General features: G+C 40.5%; 1 protein-coding gene across 1 annotated transcript; it reads left to right on the top strand.

Moving 5' to 3' along the window:
• The first annotated feature begins 5,509 nt into the window (after positions 1-5,509).
• Positions 5,510-25,398, top strand: LOC109431103 (allantoinase). Its single transcript, XM_019707268.3, has 3 exons — positions 5,510-5,806; positions 23,917-24,330; positions 24,394-25,398. The coding sequence occupies exons 1-3, from the start codon at positions 5,645-5,647 to the stop codon at positions 25,240-25,242; spliced, it is 1,425 nt and encodes a 474-aa protein (XP_019562813.2). The 5' UTR covers positions 5,510-5,644; the 3' UTR covers positions 25,243-25,398.
• The last annotated feature ends 2,043 nt before the right edge of the window (positions 25,399-27,441 follow it).

Genomic DNA, 27,441 nt, shown 5'->3' with positions numbered 1-27,441 from the left:
GCAAATATTTTTAGTCCTGGAGATGGAAGGTGATAGCTCTACTGCACATCTAACGACCCATTTCGAGGTATGCCTTGACTCGCACGTGCATCCTGAGGTCGTCTTCTGCAACAGTAAGCCCCGCATTAATGGATCCAGGTATCAAATGGATATCTGCAATTCATTAACACTTCCTGACTCAAAAATTTGCATTTTTGTTTCTGGCACGTATTTATTGTAGTAAATTTCATATGCATGAATAAAATGGTGCAAGGAAAGGTCTCACCGAATTTCGCATAGTCTGCCAGTACTCTCAATTTTTCAGCAACGATGGATCCAGCAATTCAAAGGCTTGATCAGCGGCATCGGGACTCATGGGCACATTCGGAATATACAAACGGTATTGATTTCACTACACAAGAAACGACGTGAAGAGAACAATCGAGCTGGCTTTACAGTAATACGCGCATAAATATTACTTTTTCACACGCGGAACAGATCGGGTGGCGTAGACCCGGCCATAGTAGCGGAATTGTCGAATCAAATTCACCGGACTGCATAGCACCACATAATTCGACCAAAACCCCAATGAACCCCAATGCACAAAACTGGTTAAACGAAACTTCACAAACTCAAAAGCAGCGGCACATTTTTCACTAAAATCACTTCACCAAATGTTTTTCAAAATGTTTTCAGCAATGCAAAACCTCACCGGCCATTTGAACTTTTCTTCGGCCGAATTGAATTCAATTTCCCGAAGAAGCAAAAAAAAACGTGACACAAAGCAACGATGCAGCGACCGCGCGCCTTAGACCGGCCCACATTTGTATGGCGAAAAAGAAAAGTTGGAAAAATTCACGGGGCACCCTCTAGAATCGTGTCATTGGGTGAGAAGAACAATCTGTGAAAGATTCAGCTCAATCGGTTTAAAACTGAGCTGGCGCAAATGAGTTGAATGTTTGTATGGGATCTTCAGTTCAAATATATGGGAAATTGGATGACCTACAGTCTCTTACTCAGTACGCCGGTTCAGCGAGTGCGATTTAGTTCAGAATTGAATGAATTGTAGTTGATATCCTAAGGAACAACTTTGTAGAAGACCATAACATGATAAAACCTAATTTTATTGCGGTTTTAGCTAACAAAAGCAGGATGAGGACATCTTCCCCCGTTTACTCTCGGTTGTTACATGCAGCACGTGTTTGTCGGTCGAAGCTTGCGCGCTACATCATAGGCAGCTATGTAATTCTTCATTGTTTCGATACCCGCCCACGTGCGTGAACAATTGAAATGAAAGACAACATAGCCGCCTATGATGTAGAGCGCTAGTTTCGAACAGCAAACACGTGCTGCATGTAACAACCGAGAGTAAACGGGGAAAGATGTCCTCATCCTGGTTTTGTTAGCGGAAACCGCAACTAAATTAGGTTTTATCATGTTATGGTCTTCTACAAAGTTGTTCCTTAGGATATCAACTACCATTCATTCAATTGTGAGCTAAATCGAACTCGCTGAACCGGCGTACTGAGTAAGAGACTGTAGGTCATCCAATTTCCCATATATTTGAACTGAGGATCCCATACAAACATTCAACTCATTTGCGCCAGCTCAGTTTTAAACCGATTGAGCTGAAATTTTCACAGATTGCTCTTCTCATCCAAAGGCACCACGATTCTAGGGGGTGCCCCGTGGAATTTTCCGACATTTTTGTATTTGGGCCAGTCTAATGTACCTTACTAAATACAGTCGAAAATTCATTCCCTCTACCTTCTTCTGTTCACATGATAACCGACTGATTGATAATGAATAGTCCCCGTCATCGTCAGTGATTGTACGACATTTCCCCGAAAACCAGTTCCCCGAATGAAGATTCCCCGAAAAACGATTCCCCGAACGAACCGTTTCCCCGAATATACCGTTTCCCCGAATATGCCGTTTCCCCGAAATATTTATAATACTATTTTTAGTACTGGTTTCTAAACATTTTCTTGATTAATTCCATTGTCTGAACTAGTCATTGAAACGAAGTAGCGGAAAGTTAACCTGAGTACAAAGTGTGCCGATGGAAACTTTCACATCTCATTGATACTGTGCATTCCCTCTTACTATGAATTCTTCGAGATATAATGTTCTTCATGATGCTTCAAAGAGGTTTGATTTTTTTTTTAAATATGGGTCGTTCTTTTCTGTTGTACTGATTGAAAATGACATGGCACTCAATTAAGTACACGCTCATAATAATTTTCCCTTCTTTCATTCATAGGCTGTTCTTTCTATTTATTTTTTGAATTTTCAATCGATGAAAACGCCTTTTAAACGCATAATACCTTTGAATAGTTATTGTGGTAGTAATCTGCTAAAGTTCGTTGTCATTGTAAAACACATGATCCAGATGACTTCAACTTTGAGTCTTAAAGTATTCTTGCTAGCGAAGGAAATCTATGAGCACAATTTTAATGTTTATTAACAGGATTTAAAGCAAAAGTCAATGTAATTCAATTTGTTTGACAAACAGATTTGAAGCTAAGCACTCTTCAGTTTTTTTTTGTAAATCAATGGATCAATCATGACCGAAATAGCATTTGGAATTGGCATTCCTATAGAGCATACTAGTAGTTAGGCCGCCGGCAATATTTTGAAAGAACAGTATATGATGAAAGAAGGGAGAATTTTTGATGAAGATTTTTACTATAACGCCTATAGATACCTACTCGAACAGTCGGTCACTATAAAATAATAATAAATATAGCAGCAGTTAAATTACTGATGATTGATTGAGCAGTTCAACTTGAAAGAACAGCCTATGTTTGAAAGAAGGAAAATTTTATTATATGAAATACTATCCATCTAGCCAAAAAGACGCTGCTGGATCTATAGGCAGAAGTATGTCAGGCCGAAGTACGTTAGGCTGCAATCATTAGGCCGAAAGTATCATTACACTGGACGAGCATCATTACGATTGAGTTGAAAGCCAAAGAAAAAACCCAGTTTGATCATACATAACCCAATACTCAAAAGAATAGCCGACTTCTCAAAGAAGGGTAATCTGTCATGGGACAGTCAGTGGTTTGATAAATTACTATCGTCAATAAGCTATGCAATATTACAACTAAAAACAACTGCGTGTTATAAAAAGAGGCGAAATTTTCAGATGGAATGTTGGCAGAGTGATCACTTCCCAAGTAACATTGTTTAGTCAAAAACACTAGAAGAGGTTCTTAGAACCATAACAAAACCAAAATCATAGATAGAAAGATTTATGGCGGTTTTCAAAAACTCTACAAGACTAATTGCCTATCAACATGTTACTTGGGTTGATCATCAGCTCTTCAGTAACAGTATAACATATAACATCAAGAAATCATCTATGTGAGAAAAGTGAAGAGCTTAAAAGAATTTTGCTAATCATGGAAGTATAATTCCCTAGATTCAAAGATTGTTAAACACTCAAGGGACTCAAACATCTTCTAGGCCTTCGAAAACAAATTTTAACATCGTTTATGAAGAAACTTAAGAAGACGGCCTACTGACCCATTCTACCCTATGAACTTCAGCTTCGCAACCCATTCGGCTTAACGTACTCCGGTCTGACATACTTTGGCTAAGCGTACTTCGTCCTAAAGACCGGATGCTCCTAGTTGTGTATTGGGTCAATGTTAAATGGAATATGCAATAATCTTTTCGGGGAAACGGTACATTCGGGGAAACGGTACACTCGGGGAAACGTTTTTCGGGGGGATGGTACATTCGGGAAAAAACTTTCGGGGAAACTTCATTCGGGGAACTGGTTTTCGGGGAAATGTCGTACAATCATCGTCAGTGACCTACGTTACGACTGTAGCTGTAGGCGCAACGCATGTTCTTCCCTTTACTGGTACCAGATCAAAGCAGTACAGGCGGAATTTCTACACGAGCTGAATGTTGATTACGATCTTGTCCAACGAAATTATCAACAATTTTGCTAACATTAAACCTTAAGTGTAATTTTAGATTACGGATTGCTACGATCCGGTACAGGCAGCTAATCATAGCTAGTAAAAACCATTTAGCTATTTGAGTGTAGCCAGGTCATGACTTTCGTCACGGAACCATGATGTGACTAGTGCACTCTTCGTTGCATACTCATCGAATTCTGGACATCCGCAATGATCAATCGATTTCTTATCTATGAATATGCAATACTGGCACATTAAAAGAACCTCTGCTTCGATAAGATTCAGTGTGGGACAAGTGCAGTAGAACAATGCGAAGCCGTCCGAGCAAACAAGCTGTTTAAGCTATCTTGGCGCGCGCAGATGATAATTTCGATTGCAGAGATTAGGTAAAAGTTGACTTACAGTCTCCAGCGGACCACACTGACGTCGTCGACGATCGAGGATCTCGCGTGATACGCCGGCGGCTGTCGGAAGGGATTTTCGCACGCGTCCAGAACGTCATGGAGGAGCGTTGTTTACAAATAACATCTTCGTCGCCATCGTCGTCATAGATACGCTGGAAGGCGCGGAATGTATTATTAGCCTACTGCGCTCTTCGAGTGGGGGCATACACTAATGAGTCTAATCCTAATTAATCGCAGAAGTGATGGCGTGTCGAGCTTAAGCTGATCGTCATCCAGTAGAATGTCAGAAGAACCCGATCGGGAATCTCTGCGCGAAAATAACAACAACAAATCGTGTGAATTTATGGGACTGGACCGGGGCTGGACTATGACGCCAATGGAGCAAAGAATAGACGCACTTTTATTATAGAGTTAGGTCAGCATGTGCTGTTTGTTTTTGTCCCGGGCTCATTTATAGCCAGCCGAATTGCTCTGCAATATCTCTCTCGCACTCGCAAATTGTAACCCCCTGTCATGCAGGAAATCGTCCAATAAAATTGAGTCGGGTCGGGTGACCTGATGACCACCGCGCTTCATTCTGTGGCACTTGTGTCTGATAAGATGCACCTTATTGTGCCTCATCTTTTCGTGGGGCCGTTGGTTGGGGGACGGACGCAGGGCATCAGGTGGGACATGAAGGGGCTTGTTGTTGCCGCCGCCGCCGGCAGATAACCAACGAAACAACGGTGGCGGCGACTGACTGTGTGTTTACTGCAGAAAGTCCCGAAAATTCGCGCCGTGTTGCGAACTCCTTGTTCGACAGCCAGCCAGGGAGTCGTTGGTTGTCATGGCACACTGCGGTCGCACGGCGTCGCCGCCGTCTTCGCTATCTCCTTTGGCGGCGGCAGTACGTGTATAGCGTACTGTACGCCTGGTTACTTCGATTGGATTGTTGTGTGAGCTTCCTGGTGGCGAGTGTGAGTGATGCGTTGAAGCGTGTGTTGTTCAACGACCGCTGTTGTATTGTGTACATGCTGTTGTTGTGCGCAGGACATGCGGAGAGATGCGCACCGCGCCAAGCCGGTGTCGCAGATGTTCGGCTTTTGGTGATAGTAGTGATAGGGCGATTGCTGTGTTTTATAGCCGAGCGCAATAGCGAAGCCCGTTGGATTTTTCCGCGGAGGATTCCGCTTATAAGTGGGAGCATCCGAGGGTGGAATCCTTAGTATGCTGCTAGCAAGTGTTGCGTTGAGTCTGACGAAGAATTGTTCTACAAAAAGTGAAGTTTGTGAAGTTCGTTTTGAGTTTTTTTTTGCGAGAATCTATTGAAACAATACTCGAGTGAATATGGACACTTTGTATATTGGAAACCGAATATTTGTCAATTCGGAACTGTATCCGGATTTCATTGCTGGTGGAGTTCTCGTGTCCGGCGTTGATGGCAAAGTGAAGTCAATTTTTGAATCGCCGGACGAGGTGGATAGTTACCTGGAGTATAATGATGCTGAAGTATGTAGACTGTGCTATGCAAAAAATGTCTTTTTTTTTTAAGAATCATTGATCATTTTCATTGGGATTTAGTGTTGCATAATTCATTACATTCTATAGCAAGCAGTAGGTCCTAATAAATCTGACTGAACTTTATTGTCTGAGCAAGCTAACTAACTGTCTTCATTGATAGTACTGCAAGAATGTTAAATCTTTTCGATTAAAGAAGAAAGTTATAAATTCAACAGTAGGGGAGACTGAGGAGACTTGATCCCTGGAGAGACTTGTTCCCCCCATATTTGCTCGGAATCAAAAACATTTTTCTTCTAGCATATTTTTTCCAAAACTACTCCCTGACAAACGACTATGTTTTGGCTACAAGTGATTTCGATTGTACATTGCATTATTTTTTAACGGCTGATGGTTTGTTTTCTGTCCTTCAGAAATCTTTTAGACGATTCCGAAAAATCCCAATAATTTTGTGAAAATTGAACCAAATCGTGTCAAAATTTCACAGTACATAGTTTAAATAAAATACTTTCAAACTTATTTATTCAAATAAGGCTGTTGTTAACATATTTTAAGTAATTCAGCTTAGTATACACAACAGTGACATGGGGAGACTTGATCCCTCGAGGGTTACACACACATTATACATGTGAAAAATAAAAATCTATTTGGAAGCTTCTATTTACTTGGAATTCTAGTCTATTCAACGATAAAATGTGTCAGATAATTATAACTTTAGTAAAATCCAATAAAAGGGGGATCATGTCTCCCCATTTTGAAAATACGGCATATCCTTAAAAATTTAAGGAAATCTTACGATTTCAAACACTCCATCTTCATCGAAAATACAAGAAAACTCGAAAAGAAAATGAATAGCAAGACTCTGGAATTATTTTCCCTTTAAATAAACCATGTGCTCAAAGGGGGATCAAGTGTCACCCATTTTTGAAAAATACATCATAAGACATGCCTCCATAAAAACACAGTTTTGAAAACTTTAACAATAATTTAAAGGCCTTCTGTTGTGTATTAACTTGCAATAGATGTTTACCTGCCATTTTGTTCAGAAATCGGATCTAGTTTTGTGTTTTTGCTTAAAGTTTCAGGTAAATTAAGAAAAAGGGATCAAGTCTCCCCAGTCTCCCCTACTGCAAAGCATGCAATGCTGTTTATTATTGAAACCAAGCATAATTTTGCATGGCTTCTTTTTTTTCCCACAGACGCTATCTATCTCTATCTATCTATATATATATATAATCTTCTATCTACATATATAAAAATGAGTTGGAAGTCCCTTTGAGGCAACAAAACTCACGAACGGGTGGACCGATCAGGATGACTCTTGCATGGTTTGATTCGTATTCATGGTGGCTGTGTTTAAAGGTAGAAACAATTGCAATAATCATCTAAAAAAGTAAGAAAATCGATAAAGTACTGATTTTTCATAAGCTGGAAAGAAAATCAACACAAACGAAACGATACCAATCTAGAGAGCGGCGCGTCAACGACCTCAACAATTGTCAAACCACTTCATTAATTTTGGTTAGACAAAGTTTGCGGGACCAAGGCCGGGACAGCTAGTTTCTAATAAATTTGGACGTATTTTTATTTTAAGTGCACTATGCCCATAACTGCATAATAGTCCCATTCGACAAAAGTAGGCTTTGAAGAAAATGGAGCTGGAAGTTTTGCTATTTGGTTAGTACGGGAAAGGATCCAAATTTCAAAAAAATGACAAAAAATGATTCATTATGATTTTTTGTCATTTTTAGCAATGAAATCTTCTACAGATCTTCTTCTATGCTGGGCGAATAGTTGAAAAAATAATTAGACCAAAATATCATTGACGGTATGCTATGAGGCCAGTGTGTATTCCCAGTGTGACTGCTATGAGGTTACATTCGTGAATATTTGATAATGAGACAAAACGACTTTATATTTTTTTCACATTTCGAAAACAAACTTGCAAGTTCAATTGGGTGGATCAAAGTACTGATGATTTGGAGATGATTGGCGGTATTAACTCAGTATCGACAAAAACTGCAGGTGTTACAATGTACAATTATGAGCAGTGCAGATCTTACTCGGTGTTATACGATCTACTGACAGTAAAAGTTACATCGCATAAAATGCTGCAAATGATAAGGGACGTGCAAAAGTGGATGTGTGATATATCTTTTCTACGCTACGCTACAATTTCGATAAATTTATCATTTTAAATGACTTTGCTTGCATAAAATAATGCATTAAGTTAAAGTACAACCAAAGTAATCTGTAAACATTTAAAATAGGGTGCGTGTGTGTACCAATTATGGCACTACCTAAGGAAAGCTATTTATACATATAAGTTAAATAAGACAGCTTAGTTTCCACACTTTACAGGAAAAATATAGACACGAAGCCAAAACTACTTTAAGTATTGATTACAGCGTGTGCCAATGATTGGAACCCTGTACCAGTTATGGTTACATTTTTTAACTTCGGTTCCTTTTCGCACTATTTGCATGCATCCCTTATGGGGTTAGCCATAATTGGTACCGTCTACCCCCGTTGGTTTGAACGACACCTCATGCAAACCAACGGGGTTCATTTTTTATTTTGAACTTCTAGAAACTCTGTGGGCATCGAAAAACACACGGATGGTAACCCTTTTTGCTGTTTTGTTTTGATTCTGCGTTCCGTTTCACCCCGTTCCATAAGCAGAATGACGTTTGAACCATTTTTAGTTTGAACAATGTGCAGAGGAGGTCAAATTAAAAAGTGTTCAGATTAGATGAGGTCAAACCAACGGGAGTAGACGGTACACTATGGCGAAAAAGGGTGCAAGGAAGCCGACGCGACATTTTAGAGAAAATGATTCAACTCTACCATGATTTGATGAAAATGTGGAGCTTTAATGAGTGCGACTATCTTTTGTGAACGTCATCTGTTGTTCACAAAGTTTTTCTTGTTGATTTACATCGTTAAAGAGTGAAAATTAACTATGGCGAATAATTGGTACTATAGCTATAGTTGGTACATTTACCCTAGCATTCCTTCAGCATTATAGTTGTCATTAAGACAACGCTGATTGACCGTATATGCGCCTATAGTGCTACCTCATAGCAGGTTTGATTAAAACAACCTGCTGTTTCGCTGCAATACTTTTAGGAACGTCGTAAGGTACACTGGGACAACTTGAAACGCGAAGTGTTAGAAAAGGTTTCAATAAAATTTGGAAATTTATCCTTCTCTAAAAGATTGTTTGAATAAAAAACTATGTGTTATGGCAATTAAATTGTTTATCATTATTAAAAATGATAATTTTAACCCGCTGTTTTATCTCACCCCATCCGTTTCAAAGAATCGTAACGCCTCGTCTTCGAGTAGAGCTACACCATTTCAATATATTAAGGGGCAATCGGTTTAATACGCGCCACCGGGATAAAACCACCCTCCTCTCCCTGATAATGTAATTTTTCATATGATAGGTTTACACTAATCGATAGCATTTTTAATTTTCTATCTTTTCAACCAATAAAACTTGGAATTTTACAAACTAATAAAATATTTAAATTGAAAAACGATTTTAGCCATTTCTTTTGTAAGAATGCGAAAACTTTTTTTTGCAGATTTGGAGGTCAAAATGGAACATGAAAAACTTGATATGTATGAACATCTCTTTGCACACTCACTCACGTTTTAGGTGTGAAAACACGTATTTTAAGGTCCAAAATCGCGAGTACAAAGAACAAAGAAAAAAAATAAAATAAAAGACACGTATTTGACCAACATTTTTTTAATCATAGTTTAGCTTCTACAACGTTATTTGATGGAACGTTTTCAATAATTAAATTAATTCGATGCACAATAACAGCAGTCAAGTTTTAGTTATTTTAGCCATCCATTTTGCTGGCCGTATTCAAAACAACATGGAACAAAGAAAACGTGTGATGGTTCTGGAAAATGCAGCCGCTCGCGCGCACAGCCTGCTACCTGGGAAGGATGCGTCACGTAGTCAGCCGATTTGAGACCATTTTGTTGTCAAACGGAGGCCAGTCGCTGATTAGTCGAAAATAATATCCGTTTGCTGCGATCAGATCGCATTGTTATTGATTTGGCCGTGTTGCTACATAGTTTGTAGGTGAAGCATGTGATCCCAATATTCAAAATCATTGAATTTTTCTATTCAAGTTGTCAGCATTCAAATGTAAATCAACCTAAAGTGGCTATTTTTGTCTGAATATTGTTAAATATCATTGCTTTGGTGCAAGATCAATTGATTGTTTGATATATTTCACTATAAATAAAATAACCTTTTGTGAAGCGGACCTGGTGTGATGGTTAGAACACTTGACTATCACTCCGAGGACCTGGGATCGAATCCCACTCCCGACATACTCACAACATGTGGGTTCTTCCTTCGGAAGGGTAGTAAACCGTGGGTCCCGAGATGAACTAGCTTCGAGTTAAAAATCTCTTTAATAAAGACAAGAAAAGCCTTTCGTTTGAAATCAAATTTACTTGCAAGTAATGCTATTCCAATTGCACCAAATGATTTACGGTGCGAAATATGTATCCAAATTTCAATCGTTAAATTTAAATCGTTTGAAAGATTTAGAATAAAGAAAAGTGGCAGCACTGGATTTCCATCGTCGATGAAATCGATAGAAAAAATAACAACGCATGCGAATTTCTGCTGTCACATCCTATCCTAGTCTGCTACGATCTTCCGTAACTATTTATAGTGAATGTGCAGCAAATAACTTTGCTTCTTTACCCGATGTCTGCACTAGACAGAAATCAGTAACACATTTTGAAAACGACGTATAATCAATGCTACACCATTGATTACACTAGTTTACAGCATTTTTGAACTCGGTAAGCTGATGATCATTTTTGGTGTAGAATCATGCCCTGAGTTTGAAAACGCGAAGGAAAAAAATGACAGTAGAGCGGAAATTTTTTTGACTTTCCATACAAGGTTGATGATTTGAAATCGATTTTTGTTCTATTTTTAAGCGTAGTCGCTCACTTCACACATCTCATTCTTCATAATCAATGCTACGATTGAGCTGAATTTTTTTCTGTAACTCGCCTACATATGATATGTCAAATAAACGTTGAGAAAGAATTTTTAGATTGTTTTTTTCTTATTGAAAAAAATACATTTCTTCATATATTTTTGGAAATTTGGCTAAAATTTAAGGAGATCGTCCCTAAAACTCGCCAATATCTTGAATTTCATCAATCTGACGCAAAACCTGCATTCAGATGATCGAATGGTATTGTATTCAGCTTTTAATTTATGGAAAAAGATTTGAAATTGGTTGAGCAAAACGCGAGATATTTGAATTTTAGTAAATTTCATATTTTTAAAAGTTGTAAAACTCGATATTGAGCTAAAACTCAAAAAGTGCTCTACTTAAAAATTTTTGACGCACGGTTTCGAAATCAGTACTAAATTGAGCTTCAAAAATTTTGGTCGTTGACAGAAGTTCACGACTTTCGTTTTATTTTGTAAACTAGTGTTATACGTCGTTTTCAAAATTTGTTACTGAAATGTCTTTAAATGTTGCTGCCAGAAGGGCTGTTTGCAGTTCAGGGGAAATTTTTGGCCTATACATGGGAAATTCCTTGCCCGAATCGCCCAAGATATCGTTTTTCTTCGATCGCAGTACGAAGTTGCGAAGAAATGTTTATTATCGTTGCTTTCCTGGGTTGGAACTGGATGAGATCACAGTTTAAAACCCTAACCCGACTTCGGTTTCGCTTGTACTAAAGTTTGTTTGTCGTTGTTTGTTTGCACATTTTCCGTCAATCCAGTTCCAACCCAGGTTAAAAAAGATAATCGGCATAAGTAATTCCTCGGACTTTTTTTCACGATTTCGTGAGGATTTTTTTAGAGAGTACATTTTCTTTTTGTTGGAGGATACATTCTATTGAAATTTTATCCAAATATTTTGAACAAGAATTAACTTATATATTCTTTGGAGAATTCCCTAGCGAATATATTTAGGAAACTATTGGAACACCGTTGGATGAACCCGATTTTTTCTTGTTGCCACGATTATTTTGATTCGATCAGGAGTATCGCACTCAATGGCTTTTCTCCTGGGCAGATGAGATTTATCCTATTTTGCTTCAGAAGAGATTCGAATATGTACAAATATGTTTGCAGTTTTGCTACTGGGTTGAGTGTATTCCCGAATTATGGCGAGATATTATTGTAAAGTTTATAAGAGAATGGACCGTGTGTCGTATAAAGAAGCAAAGAGTTTTAGACTCTTTAGAATGGTCTCTTTTCTTCAGAAACGCTTGGAACGCTTAGTAAATCATTTCTCCGTGATGTTCATTTGGCTAACATGCCTCTTCATGTGAAGCACAAATCTGATAATTCACAATTGGGCATTAATGTGATACTTTTTCACAACGTTGTTTACGATATCAAGGAAACTTGAAATCACTAAAAAGCAATATTTTTGTGTTTTCTTAGATATTTTGTTGACAATATATCCACAGACAAACAGACGTAACACCTTGAACGATTTTCATGGAAATCCATCGCCCAGTTCACACTACCATCACCTGGTGGAAAAGTTGCACGAATCACTGTGTTGTGCAATATCGTCAACAGAAGGCGCTAGTGTGAAACGTCAAACACATAGAAAAACGATGCGCGTGCCTCTGGTTGTGAAAGCCACAACTATGAAAATTTAAAATGATCGTTAAAAGCGTGGCCGATGGAAATGTCGCAAGTGTTACGTCTGTTTGTCTGTGATATATCCCTCCGCTGATGAATTGTCAATCGCACGAAGTTTCATGGTACAAATATTTGCAATGATTACCAATTGAATTCATCAAATGCTCAAAAACTGACTTCTCTCTTACGTCTAGGGTGCCTGTACCAGTTATCGCACTACCTAAGAAGAACTATTTCTACAAAAAATAAGAAGAAGACCGTCGAATGTCATCGATGTGCCAAATGATTGATTAGTTTTCATACTTAGGAAAAATATAGAAACGGGTCCAAAACTACTTTTAATATTTATTACGAGGTGTGCCAATGATAGGAACCCTGTACCAATTATGGACACATTTGTTAATTTGGGTTCCACTTCGCACTATTTACATGCATTCCTTATGGGATTAGCCATAACTGGTACACTATGGCGAAATAGGGTGCAAGGAAGCCGAAAAATTAAGGAAATTATTTATTTCTATCGTAATTTGAGCAAATTATGAAGTTTGAATGATTGCAATCATCTTTTGTGAACGTGATCTGTTGTTCACAAAATTTTTCTTTTTGATTTGCATCATTAAAGGTTAAAAATCAACAATGGCGAATTTAAGGTACTATAGCCATAACTGGTACACTGAGCCTAGCAGCGTTTTGGAAATTGAGTGTTTGTGGATGCTCATTCTTTTCACCGCTTTCGTGAAATCTTGAAGCAGATTCGCTAATGAGGTAACTCAATAACAGAGGTTTTCCGAAGAATCGAAGTAGGCTTTGTCGTGAACGGACACGTTTGTTTTTGCTTTTGTTGCGTTTATCTTCGTGCCATATTTTCGCCCGTGTGTTACATTAGTCCTGTTCAACGACGTACGTTAAACTTGCTCGAAGTTGCTGCATCCTACTCTTACACGTTTGTTGACTAATGAGTAAGAGCGAGATGTAGCAACTTCGAGCAAGTTCAACCTGCGTCGTTGAACACGACTATTGCTTTCTGTTGTGTTTTAGTGCTGTTTTGAATATGGGGCTCATTTGACGGTGTCAGTTTTATATTTCCCGCATTTTTCGTGTAAGTTGAATCATGTGATTTGCGGAGAAATGCTTTATCTCGAAACTTTTCCAGTTTTAAATTTGGAGCAGAATAGCCTGTGCATTCGAAAAAGTAATTAGTTATGTAGAAAAGGGAACATTTTGCGATTTTGATCTCATGCCAATTGGTAGATCAACCCGTAAAAAATGACTGAGTTATAAGCGAAAAGTGCCCAAAATAGGATTTTCTTCTAGCCTCTGGCCAAATGGCCCCGCAATCCCATTATATTTTTTTTCTAGATGTTCTGACGAGATTGTTAGCCTCGACGAGATTAGTTCACCTCGACTTTATTCCCTTTAAGAAGGATCAAATCACATTTAGTGAGTTTGTCGGTATTGGTGGGCTTCGTGGCCGAGTGGTTAGCGGCGTCAGTCGTTTAGGTGTCTCGTAAGCCTCGGAGTGTGGGTTCGATTCCCGCTCCAGTCGGGGAAAACTTTTCGTCAAACGGAAAATTCCCCTCTGGGCCACTGGGTGTTATATGTGTTGTCCGTTGTCTAATATTGTAATGTTCAGTCTGTAGTGGCCGCAAGGTCGAAGACGGTGTAATTGTCTTTTTTAATGGGATTCTATCCCTGGTTCTTGGCGTGGAAGGCATGTGCGTTCCACGCTATGGATTACTGCACGATTTTTTTTCTGGCCTGCTCACGCTCAAACGTCAAAATTTCTGTGAGAGTAAGCAGGCCAGCATAAATTCGTGCAGTGGCCATGAGCCTTTGCAGTTTTGCACGAATCTGGCCTACTGCTCACTCCCATAGATAATTCGAAAACAGCGCGCTTTTTTCAAATGTTCTGTGGGAGTGAGCAGGACAGGGCAAATTAGTACAGAGGCTCATGGCCCGATGCACGATTTCACTAATTTGACGTTTGTGCGGTGTCGTGTTTACACAAAATGAATTCGTTTCCATGGCCACCTAGATAACACGGCATTGCTCAAAAGTCAAACAAGTGAATACGTGCCCTACTATTCATATTTTTTTTTCATCACTGTTTGCGCCAAAATTTACCACAATCCTGTAATCTATCTACCTATATCTATCTATCTATATAAATAAAAACTGAATGTTGTTTGTATGTCACGAATAGGCTCAGGAACGGGCCAACGGATCTACAAGTTTGAAATTCTATTTTACAAGGCATTTTTCTACAGCGCTGCATGTCACAGTAGGCAGTACGACATTTACCGGGACAGCTAGTATGTTATAAACTGATTTTATGTGAGAAAGGCAGTTTGTTTTCCCGATGTTTATGGCTCGGGTCAAATGTATTCTATTTCTCTGTAAATTTTGCTGTAACCACCCTCCTCAATTTGCTTTCTTATGCTTTAACTATTTTATGAAATCAGTAATAAATTGCATACAAATGATTGTGGTTTGCTGAGCATATGTACTATGGAAAATTTTTGCTCCATGACCCCAAGTGGTGTTACAGTTACATGGTACCGTTATCGGCTTTCCTGACATAATTTCGCATCGCCCGAGAAGAATAAAGAAATTAAACTAGGTCACGTACGATAATCTCATTTCTTGCACTTTAAATAAGTAATATAGCAACGAATCACGTTTTACGTGGTTAAAAATTCTCGTTGAAAAACGACCTATGCAACTGCATCCATTCTTGGACGACGGCTATTTTTAAATCGCAACCATCCCAGAGTCAGAGGTCATGCGAGGGGTCCTTCAATAATAACATTTGCTATCAAATCCCACAAACAAGGCACATTATTTCACGGATGACTTGTTGTTCGCGTGAACAGAGATGGCGTGGCGTCTTTCCGTTTTTGCACGCCAAATTGGGTGAATCAGAAGTAGCGAACAATTGATAAGAGCTCTGGCGGTCGGGGCCAAGTTCAATAACATTCGGAGATTTCACCTACATTACCAGCCAGCGGAATCTCGTACGTGGTGCAAACTTTTGGTGGCGTCCGAACCGAACATCAATGTTGTTTGTGGGAAGAATCTATCTCTGTCATGGTGTTCATCGGTGTTCATGTGACCGTCCCGTGACCGGTGATAAGCAAGCATCCGAAGTGACCCAACCCCGAGAAAAATTGCTTTTACAACTTGTTTTGAGGTATCTGCAATGATAATGGCAGATGCCGCGAAAAAGAAGTCACCTTTTTGTCTCGAATCAATTTTGGGCTGAAGATAAGAACCGGCGCGGCGTCTGCTGTCGGGTGCGGTGAAAGTCAAATTGCAAACTTACTCTTATCTGGTGTTTAATTGGGTGTATTTTGCGTGTTTGCGTCGGTTTGACGTCATTGGAAGATTTTTATCTCTCAGAGATAGCTCCGGGTTTTTGGAGGTATACTGCTTGTATATCTCTTAACCCTCTCAAACCTAGCTTTTACATTTTGGTAATAGGAGTTCTTATACGGTCTGGAGTTCAGAACTTGGAGAACTTAAGGCTGTTTGAAATGAGATTAAGCCCGCAGTTGCTACTTCTGTTTCGCCTGGTCAGCAATACTTACCCAAGGAACCAATGAGATATCTTTTTGGTACTAACAGGTATCTTCAGTATGTAAGTGTTGGCGATCTTCTTTTTTAGGCGAGAATGACGCCTGCTACGTCAGATTGCAGGTAAGCAGTGATTAGGCAATCACTCGCCCACGGCAGATTGTATAAAACACTGCGTTTGCGTAAGTTTATGTGAATGTCCGAGCCGAGCGTTTGGTAACTGACTGTTTGGCAGAAGTTCACATTGTTGCGTGGATTGCCGTTGATTGTTAGGCGTAATGTGATAGATTGTGTTTTAAGATCATGCGACACACGGGTTGCCGATTTGTAGGCATACGCATAACATGGTAGATTCATTATACTGTGCCTAGGTGTCGTAAGAAAAGGGAAGCTCTTTTTCAACCAATTATTGGTTCATGCTCTTGGTAGTTGAGTATTGTGGGAAAATGGGTACGTGGTCCACATGGTTCCTGAGCTATTCCGGATCGTCTTCGCGTACCGAAATTGGCCACATACTTTGCGCAACGTATACCTGATGCAGATGAGATAGAAGCATAGTGTCTTCGACAAATTTACTCAGTAGGCTAAGAATTGTTCAACAACGGTGACCTTGGTTCAAGATTCGTCCGCTAGGCGACGCCAGTGTCAAGCATATTCAAACATCTATTTATATCTCAGAATCTCAGCTCTCAGATGAGATGGAATGATGCCTTTTTGGCAAAACTGTTAGCAGGCAAAGGACTATCTGAAAATTGAGTCTTTGTTTTGTGATTCAGCCGCTAGGTGTTGCCTCGTGTCAAATAAGTTCCAACACGATTATCTCGAAACTCTTATGAGCTAGAAGTAAGCAGTTTTTAGCAAAGTTGTTCAGCAGGCAAAGAACCATCTGGTAATGGTAGCTTGAAATTGGTTCGAGATTCGTTAGCTAGGCCGCGCAAGTGTCACTTCTGTATCTCAGAATTCTGAACGTTTGAGATTGAAACCGTCTTCGACAAAGAAGTTCAGCAACCGGAAAACTCCAAAGTTACTTTTTTTAGTTAAAAATACTAGAAGATGATCTTAGAACCATCATAATACTAAAATGAAAGGATTTAGGTTTTATGATGGTTTTCAAAACCTCTACAAGAGTAATTGGTCATCAAAATGTCACTGTGGCTATCTGATAATTGAGTCTTTGATTCGTGATTTATTCGCTAGGTGGCGCCTAGTATCAACACGTGTATCTCGATACTCCGATGAGCTAGAAGTATACTGCTCTCAGCAAAGTTGTTCAGCAGGAAATGAGCTAACTGGCAACGATCGCCAACGATCTTGGTTTGCTTTTTTCCGCTAAGTAGCGCCAGTGTCTAAAACGTTCAAATACTTTTATCTCAGAATTCTGATGAAGTAGAATGATGGCACCTTCAGCAAAGATGTTCAGTAAGCTGAGGATTCTTTGGTGATGGTGTACTTGATTCCTTATTTATTCAGTAGGTGACACCTCGTGTAAAAAAACAATAAGTGTCTCAAAATCCTAATTGAAGTATACCGTCAGTAGGTAACGAACTATCCAATCTGGCAACATTGGAGCGAGATTTATCCACATGGCGGCACAAGTCCCGGTGTGATCTCTGGAGACAGTTCCGGGCGATTGCCTGGAGGAATCCCTAGAGGAACTTATGAATGAATTTCTGAAAAAAAAAATCAGGAGAATCCTTGGATAAACCCTAGAGGAATTCCAGTGAAATATTTTGAAGAATCCCCAAGGAAATCCTTACAGGAACCCTTGCTCATATCCCTTGAGGAGTTCCTAGATCAATTCCTGGAGGAATACCTTTTGCAATCCCTGAGGAGAAAAGCTTAAGGCATTCCTAGGAAAATCCCTGATGGAATTTCTGGAGAACATTCTTGAAAGATACCCAGATGTAATCCCTTGGAGTAATCCCTTCAAGATTTCCTGGCAAAATCGTTGGTGGAGTAGGATTCCTGGAGGAACCCCTGGCTGAGCCCCTAACAAAACCCCTGGAGGAATCTCTAGAGGTACTCCACAGTAAATTTCTCGTATCTGGAGGAATTCGTGAATCCCTGGTGGCATTCCTAGAGCAAAACATGAAAAAAAAAACTGTTATGCGATTGGGACCTATCTCAACGTAATCTGATCCGATTTTGTTTGAAAAGGTTGTCGATTCGTGGAGATTTCATGGGAGTTTCAGAGGCGTTCCTAGGTGTTTTGCTGGGGTTTAGAGGGATTTACTGGTAGAGTAAAGTGGGGCAAAAGTTCGAGTGGGGCAAGAGTTTCTTTTGAAGTTTTTGAGCTCAATTCAAATTATTTCTTTCGGGTGTCAAGGTTGTTCGAACCCTTTTTGAAAAAGAGTCTTTCACTCCAAAAATTATGAAAATTGATCAATATTTCGAGAACTTATGACAAAATGTTGGTTTTTGTTCAAACAATTGTAACATGCGATGGCCCATCCAATGCATGGAATGAAATTTTAATGAAATCGAATTCGATATTTTATGTTGGGGCGTAACTAGATTTATTTTGAAGATGCTCTAGCATGTATAACTTTTTGCAAAAAAGATTTGGAAATCGTATTTTACACATAGTGGGGCAAAAGTTCGAATTGTGGGGCAAAAGTTCGAGTCATGTGACAACTTTAGGTATAAACCTAAAATTCTTCAAAATGTACATATTATCTCTAAGAGTGATGGAATTAGTGAGAAAACTCGATTAAAGTTGAAAAACAATGTTGTTTTATCTGAATTTGGCGGAAAACTACTAATTTTTGGTGTAGTAAATTTAACCCTGATTTGGGTAAAATCCAAATCGAATTTTAAAGTGTATTCCAGTTCAAACATCAAATTTTAAGTGGTTTCAGGTATTCCTATTACCAAAGTGTCAAAATAGTGTGCTACGGTTAGCGAAATTTCACAAACACTAGATTCGAACTTTTGCCCCAGTGGTGGGGCAAGAGTTCGAATAAAACACAGACATACAAAAAATGTTGTAACTCAAAATTGAAAAGACATTTGGCGTAACTTTGTTCAGCAAAATTTTAGCTCATGGATGGTAGAATCACCACACGGTATTTATTTATTTTTATCTGCTTCGATTTTTTGAAATAGGTTGAATTTTCAACTAAGGTCGAACTTTTGCCCCACCTTACTCTAATATAAGGGTCTTCTTGGGGGGTTTCTTGGGAGTTTCGGAGGCATTTCAAGGCGTTCAATGCGTTTCATAGGAGCTACTCAAGCATTTAAGTGAGCTTTAGAAGAGTTTCAAAGATTATTGTTATTGTTATGGGTTTCAGAGCTGTTCCAGTGCGTTTCAAGGCCTTTCAGAGGGATTTCCGGAGACTCAAGGGACTTCACAAGCATCCCAAGTAATGTTTTGACGCCCAATTTGTCTTGAAGAGGTTTCGAGAACCTTTCATTTTGGCTTTATGATGATTCTAAGAACATGTTCTAGTCTATTTGACTAAAAAATCTTACTTGGGATTCATATTAGCTTCAGGGAGGTTTAAGAGAGATTTCAGAGACGTTTGAATGCGTTTCATGACTTTTCAGAGGAGCTTTGTTGTGATCATAACAGGTTCTCAGGAGAGCTTCAGAAGGATTTCATGAGGGTTTCAGAGGCTTCATGTGAGTTTCCGATGGATTTCATGGGGGCTACAGAGGCATTCCAATGCGTTTCCAGGCGTTTCAAGGGGTTTCAGAGCGATTTTAAGGGGCCTTACAGCCTTACAGGCCTTCAGGGGACCTTCTAGGGGCGTTTCAAGGAGTTTCAGAAGAGGCTTCAAGGCGTTTCAGGGCGTTTCCATAGGTTGCAAGGGACTCAGAGGCTTTGAGAAGAGTTTCAAGAGAAATTCTGAGGTTTTGGACAGGTTTCGAGGCGTTTCAGGGTGTATCGGATGATTTCAAAAGGGTGCTTCCAAAGGTTTCAGGGTAAGTTTTTAGGCTTTTCAGGGGGTTTCAGAAGGGCTTCAAGAATCAAGACGTTTCAAACTAATTACGCTTAAAGGCATTCACAAGCTTTCATCTGAGCTTAAGCTGGGTTTTAGTGACGTTTCAAATGAGTTTCTCCAAAGAGTTTGTGGTGCGTTTCAGGAAGATTTCAGAGATGTTTCAGTTAGATTTTAGGGGGTTTATGGAGCTTCACAGTCTTTCATGTCAGCTTCAGGGATATATCATGGGCTTTCAGAAACGTTTCAAGACGTTTCAGATGGTTTCATAAATGTCTCCGGGGTTTTAAGATGCTTGATCGACCTTCTAGTGAGCTTCAGGGAAGTTTCAGGGAGTTTCAGAGGCATTTAAATGTATTTCAATGCGTTACCGGGGCTTTCAGAGAGATTTCAAGGGATTTTAGGGAGCTTCACAGACTGACCTTAGAAGGGTTTCAGAGAGGTTTTTAGATTTTTAGAAGTTTCAAGGCGTTTACAGGCATTAAGGCAAAAATTAGGGGGATTTCAGTGAAGTTTCAGGGGTGTTTAAATACTTTTCAGAGTGGTTTTAGGGGTTTTCGCCAGGCTTGCAGGTGAACCTTAGTGGGATTTAAAGGGAGTTTCAGAGGCATTTCAAAGCGTTTAAGGGGTTATCAGAAGGGATCCCGAAAGCTTCAAGGGACATTAGAGACTTTCTAGTGAACTTCAGGAAGCTTCTGGAGACTTCAGAGATGTTTCAAGGCGTTTCAAAGGGCCTGTAATGTTTATGGGGCGTCATCGGCTTTCATGTGAGCTTCAGGGCTTTTAAGTTATTTTAGGGGGTAGCAGAGGGGTTCCCGAGGGTTCCAAGTGGCTTTACAGGCTTTTTGAAGAGCTTCGGGGAGACTTCACCCTCCCAGAAACCCTCAGAGGCAATTCTACGCGTTTCAGGGGGTTTCAGAGGGATTTTATGGAGCCTTACAGATTGTCGGAGGGTGTCAAAGGGGTTCCAGACATGCTACAATGCGCTGCAGGGAGCTTCAGGAGGGCTTCAAATCGTTTCAGGAAGTTTTTGAAGGCTTGAAGTACTCAGATGCATTCAGAAAAGCTTCAGGAAACATCCAGAGGGGTTTTAGAGACGTTCTAAGGCGTTTTAGGGCGTTTCGGGAGGTTTCAGAGGGGTTCGCGAGATTCAGGGGGTTTCAAGGGCATTTAAATGCTCTTCTGGGGTTTCAGAAGGGCTTAAAAACCTTGATTACGATTGTAGATTCAATGATCTATACTCAAAAGACTTGGAGAGCCTCTTGGAGACCCTCAAGGCATTGAACTCACTATTTGACAGCACATAGTTGCTTCAGGCTGTTTACTCCTAATAGCTTTCGGATGCTTTTGGACAGTCAGAGAACTCATAGCAAGATAAACTATAGATGTATGAGCCAATGTAAGTATATAGCTCATTCATAATACAGAAAAAGGTTACAAGTTATAGAAACGGTGACTAATGCTCAAACATGTCACAAAAAGAAAAATACCTTCGGCATACTGCTATTTTTTCGGAGCACCTGAGGCTTCCAACGGATTATTGAGACATTCTTTGAAAATCTCTTTAAAACTTCCCCAGAGTACCTACACCCGAGATCTATCGTTTGTAGAATTTCAGAAAATCTCATTGAAAACCTGTAATTATGATTGGACTTTTCAAAATCTTCAAGAGAAATCGCTAAGGAAGCTTAAGAAAGTTCTCTGAAAGAAATCCAGGAAAAACTTTGAAGGATCAGAAAAAGGAAACACTGGTGAAATTCTAAGCAAAATCGTTGAAGGAACTTCTGGAAGAATCCCTTGTAACATTTTGATGACCATTTAGCCTTAAAGAGGTTTTGAGAACCATCGTAAAACTAAATATCTTTTATATTGGTTTTGTGATGGTTTTAAAAACATCTTCTCGTCTGTTTGACTAAAAATGTTACTTGGAAATCCTTGGAGAAACTCCATGATGAATCGTTGTAGAAATTCTTGAATCGCTCGGGATTCTGCTCTAGAAGTCACTCCACATGGAGTCGCTATATATGGAGGAAAAAAAAAACTCCAGGAGAAACTCCAAAAAGAATCTTTTGGGAAACTTCACATTAAAAATGCACAAAAATGCTAGTATTTTTTTGGTTTTTGATAGAATTGTGACAATTTCCCGAAAAACTCTTTTATTGCAGGTCTACAGGCCTGTATTTGCGAGAGTTTTTGGATAACCTAGAACATATTTGGAAATCACTACTCTACACAATATTCTTCAATGGACCTGTAGGATGTTACACCGCGTCACTTATGTTACAACAATAGGGCACGTTCGGTGTAGTACTAGATTTGTAGTAATGAGCTGAATTTTTGTATAGTGAGAAGGTCAATTCTCCGTTTCTGCAATGAAATGGTCCAAAAAGCGTGGGTATTATGATTCATTGCCTAATTTGATGCTGTTTGAGCAAAACTTCGGATAACTATGTTGTTTATGTTGCAAGAAATGGAGAAAACAACAACAATGTTGCCCAAAGTTTTGCTCAAACAGCATCAAATTAGGCAAGGAAACATAATACCCGCGCTTTTCGGACCATTTCATTGCAGAAACGGAGAATTGACCTTCTCACCATACTAAAATTCAGCTCATTACTACAAATCTAGTACTTCACCGATCTGTCCTATTCATTGATTACGCTTGTAGATCTTAAAGCCTTTACTCGCGCAAGTTCTTGGATTACTTAGAACATCTTTGGAAATTAGTTCTGTAATGGACCATGCTTCATGGACCTGTACGATGTTGCAGAATATCATTAATGTATCAACAATTGATTGATTACGCCTGTAGACCTTCAGGCCTTTATTCGCGGAAGTTCTTGGATGATCTAGAACATCTTTGGAAAACAGTTCTTCATTGAAACATGTTCTATGGATATGTAAGAGGTAACACCGCATTAGCAATGCAACAACAATCCATTGGTTTCGCCTGTAGATCATCTGGTTTTACTCACGGAAGTTCATGAATAATCTAGATCACCTTTGGAAATAAGTTCTTTGCAGAACAATACTGCATGGATCTGTAGGATGTTGTACCGTGTCAGTAATGTAACAACATTCCATTGATTATGCTTGTAGACCTTAAGCCTTCGCGAAAGTTCTTAGATAATCTAGACAATCTTTGGAAACAAGCCCCCTACAGAAACTTGCTTCATGGACCTATAGGATAGTACATCGCATCAGTAATGTAACAATAACCCATTGCTTGCACATGTTGATGTTAAGGCCTTTACTCGCCGAAGTTCATGGATGACCTAGAACATCTTTGAAAATCACTTCTCTACAAAACTACCTGCAGGATATTACACCGCATCGGTGATGTAATGACAAACCATTGATTACGCTTGTAGATCGTCCGACCTTTACTCACGGAAGTTTTTGGATGACCTGGAACATCTATGGAAACTAGTTTTCTATCCACCCATGGACCTGTAGAATGGTTCATCGCATCAGTAATGTAACAACAATCCATTGATTACGGTTACAGCTCTTCTGGCCTTTACTCGCGGAAGTTCTTGAAGGACCTTTGAAAATAACCTCTCTACAAAACTATGCCCCATGGACCTGTTATACCGCATCAACAATTTGTTGATTTCGCTTGTAGATCCTTAGGCCATCACTCGCGGAAGTTCTTAGTACATCTTTGGGAACTAGTTCTTTACAGAATAATGCTCCATGGACCTGTAGATATTGTACCGTATTAGTAATGGTACAACAATCCATTATTTAAACAATGAGAAGAAATAGCTTAAAGTGAAATTTCCTACGCTGTTCCTCAATAACTGCATGCCCAACCTCACTGTGTACGTCCGTCATCGATTCATACCACCACATCAACCCCGCATGGTAACACACCCCTGTTAGTTGACCACCGACACCTTCTAAACCCCAAATAACCCTCGCAGGTTTACGATTTTGGTGACCTGGTCGTGATGCCCGGTTTGATCGACTCGCACGTCCACATCAACGAACCGGGCCGTACCGAATGGGAGGGTTTCCATACGGCTACCAAAGCAGCAGCCGCCGGCGGATTCACCACGATCTGCGACATGCCGCTGAACTCGATTCCTCCGACGACCACCATGGCCAACCTGCGTACCAAGATCAATGCCGCTCGGGGGAAGATCTTCGTGGACGTTGCTTTCTGGGGTGGAGTCGTTCCGGGGAATAGCCACGAACTGCCGGACATGATTCAGGCCGGAGTCGTGGGGTTCAAGTGCTTCCTCTGTCCCAGTGGGGTGGACGAGTTCCAGCACGTTGGCGAGGAAGATCTGCACAAGGCTCTCCAGACGATGGAAGGATCCGGATCGGTGTTGGCAGTAAGTGTTTGAGTCTCTTGTCCGTTTCGTCCACCTCTCTAAACCGCCTCCCACCAATTTCAGTTCCACGCGGAGGTCGAATGCAGCTCCCACAACCACGGTCACTCCAGCGAGGACAATCCGAAACAGTACCAAACGTTCCTCCAGGCTCGTCCGGACCAAATGGAAGCCGAAGCCATCCAGCTGGTTTCGCGAGTTTCCCAACAGTACGACGTCCCGTGTCACATCGTGCATCTGTCCTCGGCACGTGCCCTGCCGACAATCCGCGAGGCCCGTTCCAACGGGGCCCAGTTGACGGTGGAAACCTGCCACCATTACCTATCGATCGCCGCCGAAGACATCCCCGACGCCCACACCGAGTTCAAGTGTTGTCCACCGATTCGCGGCAAGACCAACCAGGAACTTCTGTGGCAAGCGGTCTGCGACGGAGATATCGACATGGTGGTGTCGGACCATTCGCCCAGTACCCCCAGCATGAAACTGCTCACGTCCGGCAAGGACCGTGGGGACTTCCTCAAGGCCTGGGGTGGAATCTCCTCGGTGCAGTTTGGACTGCCGCTGTTCTGGACCAACTGCCAGCGGTACGGGCTGGACATTGCGGACCTGGTGAAGCTGCTCTGCACGAAACCGGCTGAGTTGTGTGGACTGGACCGGGTCAAGGGTCGGCTGGAGGTTGGGTTCGACGGGGACATCTGCGTGTGGGATCCGGAGGATACCTTCACGGTGACGCACGACATTATCGAGTTCCAGAACAAGGCCAATCCGTACATGGACCGGAAACTGAGGGGAGTGGTACATGCAAGTTTCATCCGCGGTTATCCGGTTTACAGGCAGTCGGAGAAGTTCGGGCTACCACTGGGGAACATTCTGATGAAGAAGGGGGGTAGGAGGGCGGTGAAGGTAGAGAAATGATCGGTGTGGGTTGATAAGGTCGTAATTGTAAGTTGTGTTTAGTGTAAGTTGTTGATTGTAGTGTACAAAGTCTGATAGGATTAAAAGTATTTTAGGTTGTATGATAATATATTTTAAAGCGATTATTGATGAATAAATTATTCATTTTATTTGTAATTTTTTTTTCCTTCTGGGCTTTCTCTAAAGAGTTTTTCGAGGAATCTCCCGGGATTTTCTCCAGAGATGTTTCCGTTCATACATAGGTCTTCGGTATTTGTTAACTCCGACATCCTATCAGTGCAAATATCTTAAAATAGCATTTCTCCGAGCTGGTTACAATCCGACATTCCAAAAACATCCGATGCTATCGACTTTTCGCGCTCCGAGACAATCCTCCTTAATCCCCAAGTGACACATCAATCGCCGAAGAAAGAAAAGCCGATAAGCTTCTTATCTGTCCCGCTCCGCAACTGATAACTGTTGTTCAACAATTCATTAAAACATTCAAGTCCGTGGGGGGCCAATCCCCAAAAAAAAAACACAACGAGACAGAGAGAGTGAGCAATAATTCATCAAAATGTATTCAACGCGCGCGCACGCAAATGGCTTATCAGCGCGCCACTCGCCCGTCGTGGCACGAGCCGTGAAAAATCTGTTTACAAACAAGTTGAGCTGTGTACGCGTGTTGTCAAGTCACGTATTTCGTGTTTGTCGACGCCGGTCAGCTGCGTGTTATCGCCCTATAAAACGCCATACGCACCATAATTGTGACCAATTTAGAATGCAGTGTGTTAATTAATAGGTGACGTTAGAAAAGGGCGCATCGCTCATGGTTGGTGACATTCTACAATGATTTTTGTTTGACTTTTTAGGTTAGGTAACGAATATCCCTCAGTGTTTCAGAACATTCTTTATTACACCAACGAACCTCAAAATGACTGACAAGACAAACTCTCAGGTCATTTTGACAGATGTAACATGAGCATGAAAAGGACGGCAATAAGATCGATAAAGTAGAATATGTTATCCGTCTTTTTCGAGCATGTGTGTGGTCTGTCAAAATGACCTGTGAATTGTCAAACATTTTCATGGCTAGCTTTGTTGGTGTAATGAAGAATTGGGTTGTTTAGTGAATAAAATATTGTCTTTTTCTATAGCCTAATCGAAAGAGCTCATTTTTCTGAGTATAACGTGATTTAATTGGATTCCAACACCTTTGTTTTAATGGTTAAATCAACAAAACAGTTTAAATTTTCGTGGATAGAATGACAGTTCAATGGCTAAAGTGACAGTTCGACCCGAACAAAAAAATTTCCCCATACAAACTTTAAATGCATTTTAAAAATAGTTCCCGGACTCCAAAAATTATGAAATTTTGGATTTCGTCTAAGTTTTGGGCGGAGAATCCGATTATGAAATAATCCGGATACCCCTAAAGAACCCAATCAAAGCCTGTATCCGCAATAATCGGGACACAGAGGTACAGCATGATCCGTCTTTGTCGTGCATGTGTGTGTTCTGTCAAAATGACCTGTCAAACATTTTCATGGCTAGCTTTGTTGGTGTAATGAAGAATTGTGGAAAGTGCCGATCTGGCCTTTTGGAAATGTATTTAACGGAAGGATTTTTCACGAGTCATGCTGCCTGAATCATCAGGCGACACATGGGATCGAAGAACTGTTCGACAGCCAGCGGGATGTTTTGATGGAAAATAACTTGTTGTTTTAACACAGTGGAAAAATACGCACGAAACAGATTAAATGCACCCAATGGTCAACAACGGCGGATGTGCGTGTTTATTTATAAGTGAGAATACGTTGCGTTAAAAGAAGACCCAGTGAAACGTGGAATATGGAGAAAAACGGCCGCAGCCGAGGATCATTGACAACCATTGGTTCTGGTTGGGAAACTGTTTTGGACTGGAGCGTTCTGTCGAGGCTGATACCGAGAAACCAGATGAATCTGGGCTCTCGGATAATCAGTTCGGCTTTCAGAAGAGCGGTGGACGACATTAGGGCTGTAATCAAAACGACTGAGAAGCGAAGGAGAATCCGCTATTGCACGGTCGTCACGCTTGGCGTGAAGAATGCGTTCAACAGCGTCAGCTGGGCCGCCATGGAGTGCGCCTTAAACCAATATATCGACATTTCCAAGCTAAAAATATCACAGATGGCTCTTTTTTGTGTGGTAGTAAAATCAAATTTTCTCGGAGAAGAAACT

Source organism: Aedes albopictus, chromosome 1 (assembly GCF_035046485.1).
Source record: "Aedes albopictus strain Foshan chromosome 1, AalbF5, whole genome shotgun sequence".
Taxonomy (NCBI): Eukaryota; Metazoa; Arthropoda; class Insecta; order Diptera; family Culicidae; genus Aedes; species Aedes albopictus.
The sequence above is the reverse complement of the archived record's forward strand: the minus strand, read 5'-3'. Positions and strand labels throughout refer to the sequence as shown.